Source organism: Pristiophorus japonicus, chromosome 2 (genome assembly GCF_044704955.1).
Source record: "Pristiophorus japonicus isolate sPriJap1 chromosome 2, sPriJap1.hap1, whole genome shotgun sequence".
NCBI lineage: Eukaryota > Metazoa > Chordata > Chondrichthyes > Pristiophoridae > Pristiophorus > Pristiophorus japonicus.
Window position 1 is genome coordinate 125,355,181 of NC_091978.1, and position 19,975 is coordinate 125,375,155.

Here is a 19,975-nt window from a genome sequence, read left to right on the forward strand (position 1 = left end):
GGGGCCACCAAAAAAGAGGGATAGTGGTGCATCCCAGGGCAGCAGTGGAAAATCCACTGAAAACCCTTTTGGAGGAAGAGGGCCGAGCAGTGGTCAGCCCTCCCTCGCCCCCTGCTCCCATATATGGTCATCATGGAGTTTTCAGATTCAAATTTTAAAATATTTGTTCATGGTGTGGGCATCACTGGCAAGGCCAGCATTTATTGCCCATCCCCAATTGCCCTCGAGAAGGTGGTGAGCCGCCTTCTTGAACCGCTGTAGTCAGTGTGGTGAAGGTACTGCCACAATGCTGTGAGGTAGGGAGTTCCAAGATTTTGACCCAGTGACAATGAAGGAACGGTGATATAGTTCCAAGTCACCATGGTGCGTGACTTGGAAGGGAACTTGGAGTTGATGGTGCTACCATGTGTCGGCTGCCCTCGTCCTTCTAGGCAGTAGAGGTCACGGGTTTGGGAGGTGCTGCCGAAGAAGCCAGCACTGTTAAAGGCAAATCGTGTTTAACCAACTTGATCGAGTTTTTTGATGAGGTAACAGAGGGTTGATGAGGGTTAACGTGGTGTATATGTATTTCCAAAAGACCACATAATAGGCTTGCTAGCAACGTTGAAGCACATGGAATAAAAAGGACAGTGGCAGCATGGATACAAAATTGGCTAAGTGACAGGACACAGAGTAGTGGTGAACAGTTGTTTTTCAGACTGGAGAAAGATATATAGTGGTGATTCTCAGGAGTCGGTACTAGGACTACTGCTTTTCTTGATACACATGAATGACTTGGACTTGGGAGTACAGGGCACAATTTCAAAATTTGCAGATGACACAAAGCTTGGAAGTATAGTGAAGTGAGGAATGGGCAGACACAGAGTAGATGAAATTTAGCGCAGAAAAGTGTGAGGTGATACATTTTGGCAGAATGAGGAGAGGAAATATAAACTAAATGGTACAATTCTAAAGGGGGTGCACAAATTATTGAAGGTGACAAGGCAGGTTGAGAAAGCAGTTAAAAAAGCTTGCGGGATCCTGGGCTTCATGAATAGAGGTAGAGTACAAAAGCGTGGAAATTATAATGAACCTGTATAAAACACTGGTTCGGCCTGAACTAGAGTAGTGTGTCCAATTCTGGACACACACTTTAGAAAGGATGTGAAGACCTTGGAGAAGGTGCAGGAAAAATTTGCGAGAAAGATTCAAAGGATGAGGGACTTCAGTTACGTAGACAGAGTGGAGAAGCTGGCGTTATTCACCTTGGAGCAGAGAAGATTGAGGAGATTTCATATAGGTGTTCAAAATCACGAGATGTCTGGACAGAGTAGATAGAGAAACTATTTCCATTGACAGAAGGGTTGAGAACCAGAGGACACAGATTTAAGGTGATTGGCAAAAGAACCAAAGGCGACATAAGAAAAAACTGTTTTTACGCAGAGTGGTTAGGATCTGGAATGCACTGCCTGAAAGAGTGGTGGAGGCAGACTCAATCATGGCCTTTAAAAGTGAGTTGGATAAGTACCTGAAAAGAAAAAATTTGCAGGACGACAGGGAAAGGGTGGGCAAGTGGGACAAGCTGAGGTGCTCTTGCCGAATGGCCTCTTTCCATGCTGTAACCATTCTACGATTTTATGAAATATTTACCCAATTCCTTAAATCCGTGTCCTCTGGTAACATGTCCTCTTGCCAGTGGAAACAGTTTCTCCTTACTTACTCTATCAAAACCCCTCAAAATGTTGGAACACATCTATTAATCTAGCTTCTTGAATCATTCAGATAACTGATGTCCCTCAACCGTGGTACCATTCTCAATCTCCTTTGCACACTCAAGATATTAGAACCTGATCTGTGATTGCTTGGTGTCAAGAAATGGAGAGAGAGAGAGAGAGAGAGAGAGAGAGAGAGAGAGAGAGAGAGAGAGAGAGTCATTAACACTTCAAGGACTTCAAAAAGTACTTGTGCAAAGAACAAAAACAATGAAAGATCAGAGTTTTCTGTTGTTGCTGCTGCTGCTGTTGTTGGGTAGGGCATTGTTGTTTTTGATGTTAACTGCTCATGGACAAAAAAATCACGCTCAGGAGTTTGAATCATGCCCAGTACAGGTGGAAATTAGAGGAAACATTGGTCAGTTAAGTAATTCGCTACCGAATACCCAGCCTCTGACCTTCTCTTGTAGCCACAGTATGTGTGTGCTTGGTCCAGTTAGGTTTCTGGTCAACGGTGACCCCCAGGATGTTGATGGTGGGGGATTTGGTGATGGTAATGTCATTCAATGTCATGGGGAGGTGGTTAGACTATCGCTTGTTGGAGATAGTCACTGCGTGGCACGAATGTTACTTGCCACTTGTCAGCCCAAGCCTGAATGTCATCCAGGTCTTGCCACATGCGGGCACAGACTAGTTCATTATCTGAGGAGTTGCGAATGGCACTGAACACGGTTCTGTAATCAGCAGCGAACATCCTCATTTCTAATCTTATGATGGAGGGAAGGTCATTGATGAAGCAGCTGAAGATTGTTGGGCTTAGGACATTGCCCTGAGGAATTCCTGCAGTGATGTCCTGAGACTGAGATGATTGGCCTCCAACAAGCACAACCATCTTCCTTTGTGCTAGGTATGATTCAGCCAGTGGAGTGTTACACAGCCACCACCCCATCCCCCTCCCCTCCCCTTCCTCCCTTCCGATTCCCATTGACTTCAATTTTACTCGGGCTCCTTGATGCCACATTCGGTCAAATGCTGCCTTGATCAACTTATCAAACTGAGCACCGGTGAGCAGGTTATTGATGACAATGTGCCACGATGTTGGCACCTTCCATCAATTTGCTGATGATTGAGAGTAGACTGATGGTGCGGTAATTGGCCGGATTGGATTTGTCCTGCTTTCTGTGGACAGGATATTCCTAGGCAATTTACCACATTGTTGGGTCAATGTCAGTGTTGTAGCTGTACTGGAACAGCTGGCTAGCGTGAATAGTTCTGGAGCACAGGTCTTCAGCACAACAGTCGGGATGTTGTCACGGCCCATAACCTTTGCTGTATCCAGTGCGCTCAGCCGTTTCTTGATATCATGTGGAGTGAATCGAATTGGCTGATGACTGGCTTAGGAGGTCCACTTGTGGCTGAAAATGGTACAACAGACTGGCTTGCTAGGCCATTTCAGAGGGCAGTTAAGAGTCAACCACACTGCTGTGGGTCTGGAGTCACATATAGGGTAAGGATGGCAGATTTCCTTCCTTGAAGAATATTTTTATGACAATCTGGTAATTTCATGGTCACCATTACTAAATAGTGCAACAGAGGGTAGATTCAGAGAAGTTTTGGTCTGTTTCCGACAGGGGTGGGGGGGTTGGGGAAAAAGCAGAGGTATACTCGGGATCTGGCCCATTTTCCAGCCCTTCCCCAGTATAACTGCTACCCTCTCCAGCCTCAGGAATTTTGAGGCATATGCTCAGCTTCCAATGTTAACTAAACCTATAATCCACGATATGAAAAATTAGTATTTTCCACATCTGCATTATGTGGATCAAACAAATTAGGGGACAAAATTATTTCCACCTCAAACATAAAATATAGGAACTAAAAAAAAAATCATCAGTGTGCTTTAATACAAATCTTGTTTCAGGATTTCATCTATTTCTCATCATCTCCAACCAAAGAAAGCACATATTATTCCTCTGCTCCCCTTTAATCAGGATTGTGTTATGTGCATATTTATAATTTATTGAAACAAGGTGGCCTAAGTTTTCCACTTTGTTTACACCATTCCGGATATCAACTTGAACAAACTGGGGCCAAAGTTGTCCCCTGGCTCCCTGCAAGAGTGATGAGGGTATAAAATATGTCCACCCTATAATCAGTAGGCATACTGTGATACTGTGCAAATAACGGAACTACACCATCCAGTGCATTTTCCATCTTTGTGCCATAGCAACGCAGGGCAACAAGGAATACAGCACGTATTTAAGTTTAAAAGGGCTGCATACTCTATGCAAGTGTACACCAAGAGGCTGCTTTTACTTTTTTTTTTAAAAAATCACTAATATCCAGCGCAGAGGCTGCCAGGCATGTCACATTGTGTCATGGTTATTCTCCAGCACTCCCAGGCAAACTTCACTTGTGAGCCTACCGAAAATATGCCATCAGACCAAAAATTAAACTGTTTTAAGTGGAAATGCAACCACAACCAAGATCCATTGAACTCCTGCAAAAGTGGAAAATCCTGGTTTACATGTCTAATTCATCCATGGGAATATTATTTTATACAAAGTCACAATACAAATTATAGACAATTACACTAATACTTACAGTTTGCCAGACACCTCATGGCTGACAGAACCCAGTGTGGAAGCTCTTCTGTTCAAAAAGAGGGATGCTAATTAATCATTTTATTTAATACACCATTAGGATCTATAGATTAAATTCCAAAGAACAGTTTTTTTAAACCCTGCAGGTGTGAATGGTTACAACGGCATTTCGCTGTTTACATAGACTTCAACATTTTATTTCCTCCAAGACAATTAAAAACAATCTTTAAACAGCATCATATGACAAGTATACACTTGCTTTAAGGAGCCATCTGCAATTTGCACATCCTTCAAGTCTTGGAGTAAAAGCACTTTCAGGTGTAGGACTAAACCACACAGATTCAGAGAATCTTGAGTATTGATCTCTAGTCTTTGCTGGTCTCAGCTGGGCAGCATTACACCTGTTTCAATTGGTCTCAGTGAGCCACAGTAAAGAGGAAAAAGAAAAGAAAATCTGATTTGTTCTCCTCAGTCCTATCTCGCAGCTGTGACTGGGAGAGTGCATGTTTGGATATCCTGCATGGACCAACTCAGCTATGATTGCCCATACTTCCCAGATTAACCAAACTACCACTTGAAAATGACAACTTGGGCAAGGAACTGGAGGACTGCCAGCACTCATGGAACCCATAGGAAGCATTAGTCACCATCTTCAGGACAGGACTAATAGAAGTGAGGGGGGAAATAAAGTCACTTGTAATTAAAATGTAAGTAGGCAGCTTGCTTTCCTTAAAATCTGAATCTAAGAATTTTTGACAAACATTCTGTTCATTTTCAACAAAATTAATTTTACTTTATTTAAATCAAATTCTTAAATTAGAATATTTAAAAATACACACCCAATTTATTCTCTAGAATTACTATTCCTTGTTTATTAATGTGATGAACATTACAGATGATATGTTTGGGATTGAGCAGTTTAGAATCCAGCACTCCATCCAGAACATCGAGCCCGAGGATCTTCTGCAAACTGGAAGACAAGAACAGGTCAGTACAATTTTGGCCATTATTCTACTTATCCTGGAAGCCAGTATGTAAATTACATAACATAATAAATTGAGCACAATAAGCATTTCACAATTAGCCTCCTCAACAATTTGTTCATTTAACAGGAACAAGAACAGTGTAGAAACTAGATCATATGGTGTTGCTCACAGTACATCAGATTTCTTTTAAAATATTTCTCAGGATGTGTCATCGCTGATGAGGCCAGCATTTATTGCCCTGAGGTGGTGGTGGCAGGCAAAACAAGAACATAAATAGGAACAGGAGTAGGCCATTTGGCCCCTCAAGCCTGCTCTGCCATTCAATAAGATCATGGCTGATTTTCTACCTCAACTCCACTTGCCTGCACTATCCCCATATCCTTTGATTCCCTTAATATCCAAAAAATTATTGATCTCTGCCTTGAATATATTCAACGATTGAGCATCTACAGCCCTCTAGGGTAGAGAATTCCAAAGATTCACCATTATCCGAATGAAGAAATTTCTCCTCATCTCAGTTCTAAATGACCAACACCTTATTCGGAGTCTAGAACCAGGGCACACAGATTCCCCAGCCAGGGGAAACATTCTCCCCGCATCTACCCTGTAAGAATTTAGTATGTTTCCTCTCATTCTTCTAAACTCTAGAGAATATAGGCCTAGACTACTCAATCTCTCCTTAGGACAATCCCTCCATCCCAGGAATCAGTCTGGTGAACCTTTATTGCACTCCCTCTATGGCAAGTATATCCTTCCTTAGGTAAGGAGACCAAAACTATACACTATACTCCAGGTGTGGTCTCATTAGGGCCCTACATAATTGCAGTAAGATGTCTTTACTCTTGTAGTCAAATCCTCTTGTAATAAAGGCCAACATACCATTTGCTTTCTTAATTGCTTGCTGTACCTGCCTGTTAACTTTCAGTGATTCGTGTACAAGGTCACCCATGTCCCTCTGAAAACTATTTCCCAATCGCTCACCATTTATAAAATACTCTGCTTTTCTATTTTTCCCTACCAAAATGGATAACTTCACATTTCTCCACATTATATTCCATTTAGAAACATAGAAAATAGGTGCAGGAGCAGGCCATTCAGCCCTTCTAGCCTGCACCGCCATTCAATGAGTTCATGGCTGAACATGAAACTTCAGTACCCCCTTCCTGCTTTCTCGCCATACCCCTTGATCCCCCGAATAGTAAGGACTTCAACTAACTCCCTTTTGAATATATTTAGTGAATTGGCCTCAACTACTTTCTGTGGTAGAGAATTCCACAGGTTCACCACTCTCTGGGTGAAGAAGTTTCTCCTCATCTCGGTCCTAAATGGCTTACCCCTTATCCTTAGACTGTGACCCCTGGTTCTGGACTTCCCCAACATTGGGAACATTCTTCCTGCATCTAACCTGTCTAAACCCGTCAGAATTTTAAACGTTTCTATGAGGTCCCCTCTCATTCTTCTGAACTCCAGTGAATACAAGCCCAGTTGATCAGTCTTTCTTGATAGGTCAGTCCCACCATCCCGGGAATCAGTCTGGTGAATCTTCGCTGCACTCCCTCAATAGCAAGAATGTCCTTCCTCAAGTTAGGAGACCAAAACTGTACACAATACTCCAGGTGTGGCCTCACCAAGGCCCTGTACAACTGTAGCAACACCTCCCTGCCCCTGTACTCAAATCCCCTCGCTGTGAAGGCCAACATGCCATTTGCTTTCTTAACCGCCTGCTGTACCTGCATGCCAACCTTCAATGACTGATGTACCATGACACCCAGGTCTCGTTGCACCTTCCCTTTTCCTAATCTGTCACCATTCAGATAATAGTCTGTCTCTCTGTTTTTACCACCAAAGTGGATAACCTCACATTTATCCACATTATACTTCATCTGCCATTCATTTGTCCACTCACCTACCTATCCAAGTCACTCTGCAGCCTCATAGCATCCTCCTCGCAGCTCACACTGCCACCCAACTTAGTGTCATCCGCAAATTTGGAGATACTACATTTAATCCCCTCGTCTAAATCATTAATGTACAATGTAAACAGCTGGGGCCCCAGCACAGAACCTTGCGGTACCCACTAGTCACTGCCTGCCATTCTGAAAAGTACCCATTTACTCCTACTCTTTGCTTCCTGTCTGACAACCAGTTCTCAATCCACGTCAGCACACTACCCCCAATCCCATGTGCTTTAACTTTGCACATTAATCTCTTGTGTGGGACCTTGTCAAAAGCCTTCTGAAAGTCCAAATTTGCCACGTTCTTGCCCACTCACTTAGCCTGTCTATATCCCCGTGAAGACTTTTTGCAGCCTCCTCAAAACTTACATTACATTAGCATTGAATCATCAGCAAACTTGGATATATTACATTTTGTCCCTTCATCCATATCATGGATATAAATTGTAAATAACTGAGGCCCAAGCACTGATCCTTGTGGTACCCCACTTGTTACAGCCTGCCAACCCGAAAATTACCCGTTTATACTTACTCTGTTTTGTCCATTAACCAACCCTCAATCCCTGTGAATATATTGCCCCCAATCCCATGAGCTTTAATTTTGTTTAATAATCTCTTATGTGGCACCTTATCAAATGCCTTCTGATAATCGAAACATCCACTAGTTCCCCCTTATTTATTCTGCTAATTACAACCTCAAAAAAACTAACAGATGTCAAACATGATTTCCATTTCATAAATCAGCATTGACACTGCCCAATCTTATTATTTTCTAAGTGCCCTGTTACCACATCCTTAGTAATAGATTCTAACAATAAAGAGGAAATTAATGCAATAGTAAGGAGGGACATTAGCCTGAAGTATGTGGAATCGGTATGGATGGAGCTGCGGAATAGCAAAGGGCAGAAAACGCTAGTGGCAGTTGTGTGCAGACCACCAAACAGTAGTAGTGAGGTTGGGGACAGCATCAAACAAGAAATAAGGGATGTGTGCAATAAAGGTACAGCAATTGTCATGGGCAACTTTAATCTACATATTGATTGAGCTAACCAAACTGGTAGTAATGCGGTGGAGGAGGATTTCCTGGAGTGTATTAGGGATGGTTTTCTAGACCAATATGTCGAGGAACCAACTAGAGAGCTGGCCATCCTAGACTGGGTGATGTGTAATGAGAAGGGACTAATTAGCAATCTTGTTGTGTGAGGCCCCTTGGGGAAGAGTGACCATAATATGGTAGAACTCTTTATTAAGATGGAGTGTGACACAGTTAATTCGGAAACTATGGTCCTGACCTTAAGGAAAGGTAACTTCAACGGTATGAGGCGTGAATGGGCTAGAATAGACTGGCAAAGGATACTTAAAGGGTTGACCATGGATAAGCAATGGCAAACATTTAAAGATCACATGGATGAATTTCAGCAATTGTACATCCCTGTCTGGAGTAAAAATAAAATGGGGAAGGTGGCTCAACCATGGCTAACAAAGGAAATTAAGGATATTGTTAAAACCAAGGAAGAGGCATATAAATTGGCTAGAAAAAGCAACAAACTTGAGGACTGGGAGAAATTTAGAATTCAACAGAGGAGGACTAAGGGTTTAATTAAGAGGGGGAAAATAGAATACAAGAGGAAGCTTGCAGGGAACATAAAAACTGACTGCAAAAGCTTCTATAAATATGTGAAGAGAAAAAGATTAATGAAGACAAACGTAGGTCCCTTGCAGTCGGATTCAGGTGAATTTATAAATGGGGGAACAAAGAAATGTCAGACCAATTGAACAAATACTTCGGTTCTGTCTTCACGAAGGAGGACACAAATAATCTTCCGAATGTACTAGGGGACATTGGGTCTCATGAGAAGGAGGAACTGAAGGATATCCTTATTAGGGAAATTGATGGGATTGAAGGCCGATAAATCCCCAGAGCCTGATAGTCTGCATCCCAGAGTACTTAAGGAAGTGACCCTAGAAATAGTGGATGCATTGGTGATCATTTTCCAACAGTCCATCGACTCTGGATCAGTTCCTATGGACTGGAGGGTAGCTAATATACACCACTTTTTTAAAAAAGGAGGGAAGAGAGAAAATGGGTATTATAGACCAGTTAGCCGGACATCAGTAGTGGGGAAAATGTTGGAATCAATCATTAAGGATGAAATAGCAACGCATTTGGAATGCAGTGACAGGATCGGTCCAAGTCTGCGTGGATTTATGAAAGGGAAATCATGCTTGATGAATCTTCTGGAATTTTTTTGAGGATGTAACTAGCAGAGTGGACAAGGGAGAACCAGTGGATGTGGTGTATTTGGACTTTCAAAAGGCTTTTGACAAGGTCCGGCACAAGAAATTGGTGTGCAAAATCAAAGCGCATGGTATTAGGGGTAATGTACTGACGTGGATAGAGAACTGGTTAGCAGACAGGAAGCAGAGAGTCAGGATAAACGGGTCCTTTTCAGAATGGCAGGCAGTGACTAGTGGAGTGCCACAGGGCTCAGTGCTGGGACCTCAGCTCTTTACAATATACATTAACGATTTAGATGAAGGAATTGAGTGTAATATCTCCAAGTTTGCAGATGACACTAAACTGGGTGGCGGTGAGAGCTGTGAGGAAGACACTCAGAGGCTGCAGGGTGACTTGGACAGGTTAGGTGAGTGGGTAAATGCATGGCAGATGCAGTATAATGTGGATAAATGTGAGGTTATCCCTTTTGGGGGCAAAAACACGAAGGCAGAACATTATCTGAATGGCAGCAGATTAGGAAAAGGAGGTGCAACGAGACCTGGGTGTCATGGTTCATCAGTCATTGAAAGTTGGCATGCAGGTACAGCAGGCAGTGAAGGCGGCAAATGGTATGTTGGCCTTCATAGCTAGGGGATTTGAGTACAGGAGCAGGGAGGTCTTACTGCAATTGTACACGGCCTTAGTGAGGCCTCACCTGGAATATTGTGTTCAGTTTTGGTCTCCTAATCTGAGGAAGGACGTTCTTGCTATTGAGGGAGTGCAGCGAAGGTTCACCAGACTGATTCCAGGGATGGCTGGACTGACATATGAGGAGACTGGATCAACTGGGCCTTTATTCACTGGAGTTTCGAAGGATGAGAGGGGATCTCATCGAAACGTATAAGGTTCTGACGGGACTGGACATGTGAGATTCAGGAAGAATATTTCCGATATTGGGGAAGTCCAGAACCAAGGGACATCGTCTTCGCATAAGGGGTAGGCCATTTAGGACTGAGATGAGGAGAAACTTCTTCACTCAGAGAGTTGTTAACCTGTGGAATTCCCTGCCGCAGAGAGTTGTTGATGCCAGTTCATTGGATATATTCAAGAGGGAGTTAGATATGGCCCTTACGGCTAAGAGGATCAAGGGGTATGGAAAGAAAGCAGGAAAGGGGTACTGAGGGAATGATCAGCCATGATCTTATTGAATGGCGGTGCAGGCTCGAAGGGCCGAATGGCCTACTCCTGCACCTATTTTCTATGTTTCTCTACTACTGATATCAGGTGAACTGGTCTGTCGTTCCCAGTTTTCTCTCCAATAGCGGGGTTACATTTGCTACCTTCCAATCCGCGAGAACCGTTCTAGAATCTATGGAATTTTGGAAGATGTCAACCAATGCATCCACTCTCTCTCTATAGCCACCTCTTTCAGATTCATCAGATCCAGGGGATTTATCAGGTTTCAGTCCCATTAATTTCTCCAGTACTATTTTTTTTTACTAATACTAATTAATTTCAGTTCCTCATTCTTGATAGATTCTTTTCTCTGCCATTTCCTTATTCCCCATTATAACTTCTCGTGTCTCAGCCTGTAAGGAACCCACATTTACTTTTGCTAATCTTTTCCTTTTTACATACCTGTGGAAGCTTTTACAGTCTGTCTTTAAGTCTCTCGCTAGTTCACTCTCATATTCTATTTTCCATTTCTTTATCAATTTCTTGGTCCTCTTTTGCTGAATTCTAAAATCCTCCCAATCCTCAGGCTTACTACTCTTTTTGGCAACATTATAAGCATGTTCCTTTGATCTAATTTTTAACTCCTCGTTGGCCACAGTTGGACCAATTTTCTGGTGGGTTTTTGTGACTTAAAGGAAGGTCTTTTTGTTGTAAATTATTAATTCTTTAAATGCTATCCATCGCTTGTCTCCAGTCATACCTTTTGTAGTTTCCTAATCTAGCTTAGCCAACTTGCTCCTCATACCTACGTAGTTTGCTTTGTTTAGATTTAAGATCCTAGTTTCCAAATTAACTAAATCATTTTCAAACTCAATATAAGTTCTATCATATTTTGGTCATTCTTCCCTAAAGGCCCCTTTACTACAAGGTTATTAATGAACCCTTTCTCATTGCACAATACTAAATCTAAAATAGCTTGTACCCTAGTTGGTTCCTCAACATACTGATCTAGAAAACTATCTTGTATACATTACATGAATTTGTCTCTTTGCCCAGTATATATGTAAATTAATCTCGCCCACGATGACTGTATTACCCTTGTTACATGCACCTCTAATTTCCTGATTTATACTCTGCCCTACATTACAACTACTGTTTGGAGGCATATAAACAACAACTTCCACCAATGTTTTCTGCCCCTTGCTCTTTTAGCTCCACCCAAACAGATTCTACTTCTTGATTTTCAGAGCAAAGATCTTCTTGAATCACTGCAGTCCAGTAGTTTGCGATAATTGAGTGGCTTCTTAGCCCACTTCAGAGGGCAGCTAAGAGTCAACCACATTGGTGTAGGACTGGAGTCACATATAGGCTGCATCGGGTAAAAACGGCAGGCTTCCTTCCCAAAAAGGACATCAGTGAACATGTGGGGTTTTTAAACAATAACCCGACTGCTTTTATGAATACCAGCTATTTTTTTTTTAATTACCAGATTTTGTTTTTAAAACTGAATTTAAACTGCCATGGTGGAAGTTGAACTCACATTCTCAATAGTCCAGTCACATACCACTACATTAAGGATATGCTGTTTGTAAAGATAGCAGCATTATACTATGTAATACACAATATGTTAATCTACTGCTAAGGTAGAGCAGTGTCTAAAGTCGAAACAGCTTCAGAATTTTCAAAATGAGAAAATAAATGAAATTGGCTCATTTCCTGACTGATTTATTTTCAGGCATCCCTAGTAGCGCTTCATTGGCAGTTTTTGCAGGCATGTTGCTCATTTTTGATTCCTATGATCACAATACTTCAATAGTAATTTATCATCAGCAAGGGCAGACATCGACGACGAGGTTCAACACTGCCTCCAATGCGCAGCCTTCGATCGCCTGAGGAAGAGCGTTCGAAGATCGGGCCTTCAAATCTGGCACCAAGCTTATGGTCTACAAGGCTGTAGTGATACCCGCCCTCCTGTACTGTTGTGTATCTGTAAAGCATGCACTCCCATGTTCTGCCACCAAGGAGCTCATCCCCTGGAGTCCCAAGGGATCCCAGCATCCCTTGGGAGCACTGTATATAAGCCGGCCCCTAAGGCCTGTTCATCACTCTGGAGTTTCTTATTGAAGACTGAGGTCACTGTTACTTTAACCTGTGTGTGTGCAGCTGCATCTGTGTTAGGAACACAATATGTATGGCTCAGATCGCTGGCGAAATACCACCACAATGTCTCCGCAAGATCCTGCAAATCCCCGGTAGGACAGACGCACCAACGTCGGTGTTCTCGATCAGGCCAACATCCCCAGCATCGAAGCACTGACCACACTCGACCAGCTCCGTTGGGCAGGTCACATTGTTCGCATGCCCGACATAAGACTCCCAAAGCAAGTGCTCTACTCGGAACTTCTACACGGCAAGCGAGTCCCAGGTGGGCAGAGAAAACATTTCAAGGACACCTTCAAAGCCTCCTTGATAAAGTGCAACATCACCACAACACCTGGGAGTCTCTGAACAAAGACTGCCCTAAGTGGAGGAAGAGCATCCGGGAGCACGCTGAGCACCGAGTCTCGTCGCCGAGAGCATGCAGAAAACAAGCACAGGCAGTGGAAGGAGCACGCGGCAAACCCTTTCCTCCAACGACTGTCAGTCCCACCTGTGACAGAGACTGTAATTCCCGCATTGGACTTTTCAGTCACCTGAGAACTCACTTTTAGAGTGGAATTCAGTCTTCCTTGATTTCGAGGGACTGCCTATGATGGAGTAATTTATTGCTCATGACTGCATAATTTCAAGCAGTCAGATCAAAAAATGACAGAAACATAGAAAATAGGTGCAGGAGTAGGCCATTCGGCCCTTCGAGCCTGCACCACCATTCAATAAGATCATGGCTGATCATTCACCTCAGTACCCCTTTCCTGCTTTCTCTACATACCCCTTGACGCCTTTAGCCGCAAGGGCCATATCTAACTCCCTCTTGAATATATCCAATGAACTGGCATCAACAACTCTCTGCGGTAGAGAATTCCACAGGTCAACAACTCAGGGAAGAAGTTTCTCCTCATCTCAGTCCTAAGTGGCTTACCCCTTATCGTTAGACTGTGTCCCCTGGTTCTGGACTTCCCCAACATCGGGAACATTCTTTGTTCCCTACAGTTTGGATAAACTTGTCTTTTGGTTAAACATTCAATATTTGAGGTATGTGGGATGCACAGGAGACCAGAAATGGAAGATTTTAGACCATTTACTGGGATGTACAGCCAGAAGAGATTGCAGTGGATGGGCTAAGTCCATGGATGGGTTTGTAAAGGCTGAGGATTTTGAATTTGTTGCATTGAAAGTTAGTGACAGTTGGGAGTACAGGTGCTAAGCGAGTGGGACTTGTGCTTGCATTTATAGAGCACCTTATCTTCATACTTCACAAAAATTGCTTTTTGAGTGCAGTGATTGCTATATAAACAAATGCAGCAGCCATTGTGTATCAGTAATGGTGTCTAGTGTACTAACTTATGGTATTGGTTGAAGTAGGAATGTTTTTCAGGACACCAAAAGAACTCTCCTATTCTTTGAATCGTGTCATGGGATCTTAACGTAATATCCTTCTGAACAAATGGATTCTACCTTAGTGTTACATCTCATCAGACAATGTGCACCATTCCCTCAGTACTGGAGTGTCAACCTAGATTTTATGTTCAGATCCTGTTGTATGATTTGAATCTATAACCAACTGATCCAAATAAGAGTATAAAGTTGCAAAGCCAACCCTGAATTAAGTAAAACCTTGTCTGGTTATTTCCAGATAACACTTCTTTCCTGGTGTAAGGAAAGCAGCAAACTTCTGTTGCTAGGATCAGGAGGTTGCTCTTTAGCAGGAGGAAGACTTACAAATGGAAAATGCGCAGTAAAATCCACATCGACAGTACTTTTCATGAATAGATATTTGGGTGATTATACAGTTATTCTTCAATCCCTTCCAACACAAATGAGATGAAACATAAGAAATAGGAGCAGGAGTAGGCCACCTGGCCCTTCGAGCCTGCTCCGCCATTTAATAAGATCATGGCTGATCTGATCATGGACTCAACTCCACTTCCCTGTCCACTCCCCATAACCCTTTATTCCCTTATCGCTCAAAATTTAATCTATCTCAGTCTTAAAATATATTCAATGATCCAGCCTCCACAGCTCTCTGGGGCAGAGGATTACATAGATTCATGACCCTCCGAGAAGAAATTCCTCCTCATCTCTGTTTTAAATGGGCAGCACCTTATTCTGAGACTATGCCCCCTAGTTTTACTTTCCCCGAGTGGAAATATCCTCCCTGCATCCGCCTGGTCTTGTATGTTTCGATAAAATCACCTCTCATTCTTCTGAACTCCAATGAGTATAGGCTCAACCTACTTTCATAAGTCAAACCCCTCATCTCTGGAATCAACCTAGTGAACCTTCTCTGAACAGCCTCCAATGCAAGTATATCCTTCCTTAAATAAGGAGACCAAAACTGTATGCAGTAATCTAGCTGTGGCCTCACCAATACCCTGTACAGTTGTAGCAGGACTTCTCTGCTTTTAAACTCTATCCCCCTTGCAATAAAGGCCAGCATTCTATTTGTCTTCTTCACCGCCTGCTGTACCTGCATGCCAACTTTCAATGACTGATGTACCATGACACCCAGGTCTCGTTGCACCTCCCCTTTTCCTAAATCGGTCATCATTCAGATAATATTCTGCCTTCCTATTTTTGCCACTAAAGTGGATAACCTCACATTTATCTACATTATACTGCATCTGCCATGCATTTGCCCACTCGCCTAACCTGTCCAAGTCACCCTGCAGCGTCTTAGCATCCTCCTCACAGCTCACACTGCCACTCAGCTTAGTGTCATCTGCAAATTTGGAGATATTACATTCAATTCCTTTGTCTAAATCATTAATATATATTGTAAATAGCTGGGGTCCCAGCAATGAACCTTGCGGTACCCCATTAGTCACTGCCTGCCATTCTGAAAAAGGACCCGTTTATTCCTACTCTTTGCTTCCTGTCTGCCAACCAGTTCTCTAGCCACGTCAATACATTACCCCCAATATCATGTGCTTTAATTTTGCACACTAATCTCTTGTGTGGGACCTTGTCAAAAGCCTTTTGAAAGTCCAAATACACCACATCCACTGGTTCTCCCTTGTCCACTCTACTAGTTACATCCTCAAAAAAATTCTGGAAGATTTGTCAAACATGATTTCCCTTTCATAAATACATGCTGACTTGGACCAATCCTATCACTGCTTTCCAAACGCGCTGCTATTACATCTTTAATAATTGATTCCAACATTTTCCCCACTACCGATGTCAGGCTAACCGGTCTATAATTCCCTGTTTTCTCTCTCCCTCCTTTTTTAAAAAAAAGTGATGTTACATTAGTTACCCTCCAATCCATAGGAACTGATCCAGAGTCTATAGAATGTTGGAAAATGACCACCAATGCATCCACTATTTCTAGGGCCACTTCCTTAAGTACTCTGGGATGCAGACTAACAGGCCTTGGGGCCTTCAGTCCCATCAATTTCCCCAAAACAATTTTCTGACTAATACGGATTTTCTTCAGTTCCTCCTTCTCGCTAGACCCTCGGTCCACTAGGTGGTTATTTGTGTCTTCCTTAGTGAAGACAGAACCAAAGTATTTGTTCAATTGGTCTGCCATTTATTTGTTCCCCATTATAAATTCACCTGATTCTGACTGCAAGGGACCTACATTTGTCTTCACTAATATTTTTCTCTTCACATATCTATAGAAGATTTTGCAGTAAGTTTTTTATGTTCCCTGCAACCTTACTCTCATTCTCCTATTTTCCCCCTCCATATTAAACCCTTTGTCCTCCTCTGCTAAATTCTAAATTTCTCCCAGTCCTCAAGTTTGCTGCTTTTTCTGGCCAATTTATATGCCTCTTCCTTGGATTTAACATTATCCCTAATTTCGCTTGTTAGCCACGGTAAAGCCACCTTCCCCATTTTATTTTTATACTAGGCAGGGATGTACAATTGTTGAAGTGCATCCATGTGATCTTTAAATGTCTGCCATTGCCTATCCACTGTCAACCCTTCAAGTATCATTCGCCAGTCTATCCTAGCCAATTCATGTCTCATACCATCGAAGTTACCTTTCTTTAAGTTCAGGCCCCTAGTCTCTGAATTAACTGTGTCACTCTCCATCTTAAATGACGAATTCTACCATATTATGGTCACTCTTCCCCAAGATTGCTAATTAATCCTCTCTCGTTACACAACACCCAGTCTAGGATGCCCAGCTCTCTAGTTGGTTCCTTGACGTATTAGTCTAGAAAACCATCCTTATACACTCCAGGAAATCCTCCTCCACCGTATTGTTACCCGTTTGGTTAGCCCAATCTATATGCAGATTAAAGTCATCAATTATAACTGCTGTACCTTTATTGCATGCATCCCTAATTTCCTGTTTGATGCCATCCCCAACCTCCCTATTATTGTTTGGTGGTCTGTGCACAACTCCGACAAGCATTTTCTGGGCTTTGGTGTTCCGCAGCTCTATCCATACAGATTCCACATCATCCAAGCTAATGTCCTTCCCTACTATTGCGGTAATCTCCTCTTTAACCAGCAACGCTGCCCCACCTCCTTTTCCTTTCTGCCTATCATTCCTGAATATTGAATACCCCTTGAGGAGGAATTCATAGAATGCATACGGGATTGTTTCTTAGAACAGTATGTTACAGAACCTACAAGGGAGCAAGCTATCTTAGATCTGGTCCTGTGTAATGAGACAGGAATAGTAAACGATCTCCGAGTAAAAGTTCCTCTCGGAATGAGTGATCACAGTATGGTTGAATTTGTAATACAGATTGAGGGTGAGGAAGTCGTGTCTCAAACGAGCGTACTATGCTTAAACAAAGGGGATTACAGTGGGATGAAGACAGAGTTGGTTAAAGTAGACTGGAAACACAGATTAAACGGTGGCACAACTGAGGAACAGTGGAGGACTTTTAAGGAGCTCTTTCATAGTGCTCAACAAAAATATATTCCAGTGAAAAAGAAGGGCGGTAAGAGAAGGCATAACCAGCCATGGATAGCCAAGGAAATAAAGGAGAGTATCAAATTAAAAACCAATGCGTATAAGGTGGCAAAGGTTAGTGGGAAACTAGAAGATTGGGAAAATTTTAAACGACAGCAAACAATGATTAAGAAAGCAATAAAGAAAGGAAAGATAAATTCTGAAAGTAAACGCGCAAAACATAAAAACAGATAGTAAAAGCTTTTACAGATATATAAAATGGAAAAGAGTGACTAAAGTAAATGTTGGTCCCTTACAAGGTGAGAAGGGGGATTTAATAATGGGAAATGGCCAAGACCTTAAACAATTATTTTGCTTCGGTCTTCACAGTGGAAGACACAAAAACGATGCCAAAAATTGCTGGTCACGGGAATGTGGGAAGGGAGGACCTTGAGACAATCACTATCACTAGGGGGGTAGTGCTGGACAGGCTAATGAGTCTCAAGGTAGACAAGTCCCCAGGTCCTGATGAAATGCAGGGTATTAAAAAGAGATGGCGGAAGTTATAGCAGATGCATTCGTTATAATCTACCAAAATTCTCTGGACTCTGGGGAGGTACCATCGGATTGGAAAGTAGCTAATGTAACGCCTCTGTTTAAAAAAAGGGGGCAGACAAAAGGCAGGTAACTATAGGCCGGTTAGTTTAACATCTGTAGTGGGGAAAATGCTTGAAACGATCATTAAGGAAGAAATAGCGGGACATCTAGATAGGAATAATGCAATCAAGCAGGCGCAACATGGATTCATGAAGGGGAAATCATGTTTAACTAATTTACTGGAATTCTTTGAGGATATAACGAGCATGGTGGATAGAGGTGTACCAATGGATGTGGTGTATTTGGATTTCCAAAAGGCATTCGATAAGGTGCCACACAAAAGGTTACTGCAGAAGATAAAGGTACGCGGAGTCAGATGAAATGTATTAGCATGGATAGAGAACTGGCTGGCGAACAGAAAGCAGAGAGTCGGGATAAATGGGTCCTTTTTGGGTTGGAAATCGGTGGTTAGTGGTGTGCCACAGGGATCGGTGCTGGGACCACAACTGTTTACAATATACATGGATGACCTGGAAGAGGAGACAGAGTGTAGTCTAACAAAATTTGCAGATGACACAAAGATTAGTGGGAAAGCAGGTTGTGTCGAGGACACAGAGAGGCTGCAAAGAGATTTAGATAGGTTAAACGAATGGGCTAAGGTTTGGCAGATGGAATACAATGTCGGAAAATGTGAGGTCATCCACCTTGGAAAAAAAAGCAGTAAAATGGAATATTATTTGAATGGGGAGAGGGACCTGGGGGTCCTTGTGCATGAATCCCAAAAAGTTAGCTTGCAGGTGCAGCAGGTAATCAGGAAGGCGAATGGAATATGTTGGCCTTCATTGTAAGAGGGATGGAGTACAAAAGCAGGGAGGTCCTGCTGCAACTGTACAAGGTATTGGTGAGGCCACACCTGGAGTACTGCATGCAGTTTTGGTCACCTTACTTAAGGAAGGATATACTAGCTTTGGAGGGGGTACAGAGACGATTCACTAGGCTGATTCCGGAGATGAGGGGGTTACCTTATGATGATAGATTGAGTAGACTGGGTCTTTACTCGTTGGAGTTCAGAAGGATGAGGGGTGATCTTATAGAAACATTTAAAATAATGAAAGGGATAGACAAGATAGAGGCTGAGAGGTTGTTTCCACTGGTCGGGGAGACTAGAACTAGGGGGCACAGCCTCAAAATACGGGGGAGCCAATTTAAAACCGAGTTGAGAAGGAATTTCTTCTCCCAGGAGGTTGTGAATCTGTGGAATTCTCTGCCCAGGGAAGCAGTTGAGGCTAGCTCATTGAATGTATTCAAATCACAGATAGATAGATTTTTAACCAATAAGGGAATTAAGGGTTATGGGGAGCGGGCGGGTTAGTGGAGCCGAGTCCACGGCCAGATCAGCCATGATCTTGTTGAGTGGCGGAGCAGGCTCGAGGGGCTAGATAGCCTACTCCTGTTCCTAATTCTTATGTTCTTGTATTGAGTTCCCAACCTTGGTCACCCTGGAGCCATGTCTCCATAATCCCAATTACATCATATCCGTTAACAACTATCTGCGCAGTTAATTCATCCACCTTGAAACGTGAATTGGCTAGAATAGACTGGCGAATGATACTTAAAGGGTTGACGGTGGATAGGCAATGGCAAACATTTAAAGATCACATGGATGAACTTCAACAATTGTACATCCCTGTCTGGAGTAAAAATAAAATGGGGAAGGTGGCTCACAAGGGAAATTAA

The 19,975-nt window shown here is 42.7% G+C and overlaps 1 protein-coding gene across 1 annotated transcript in view; it reads right to left on the reverse strand.

Annotated features, from left to right (window-relative positions):
- The window catches only part of LOC139232116 (DEP domain-containing protein 1B-like), a 75,681-nt gene that overhangs the window by 26,609 nt on the left and 29,097 nt on the right, over positions 1-19,975 (reverse strand). The window contains 2 exon segments of the mRNA XM_070862551.1: positions 4,293-4,340; positions 5,131-5,261. Coding sequence (XP_070718652.1) covers positions 4,293-4,340; positions 5,131-5,261 — 179 coding nt within the window.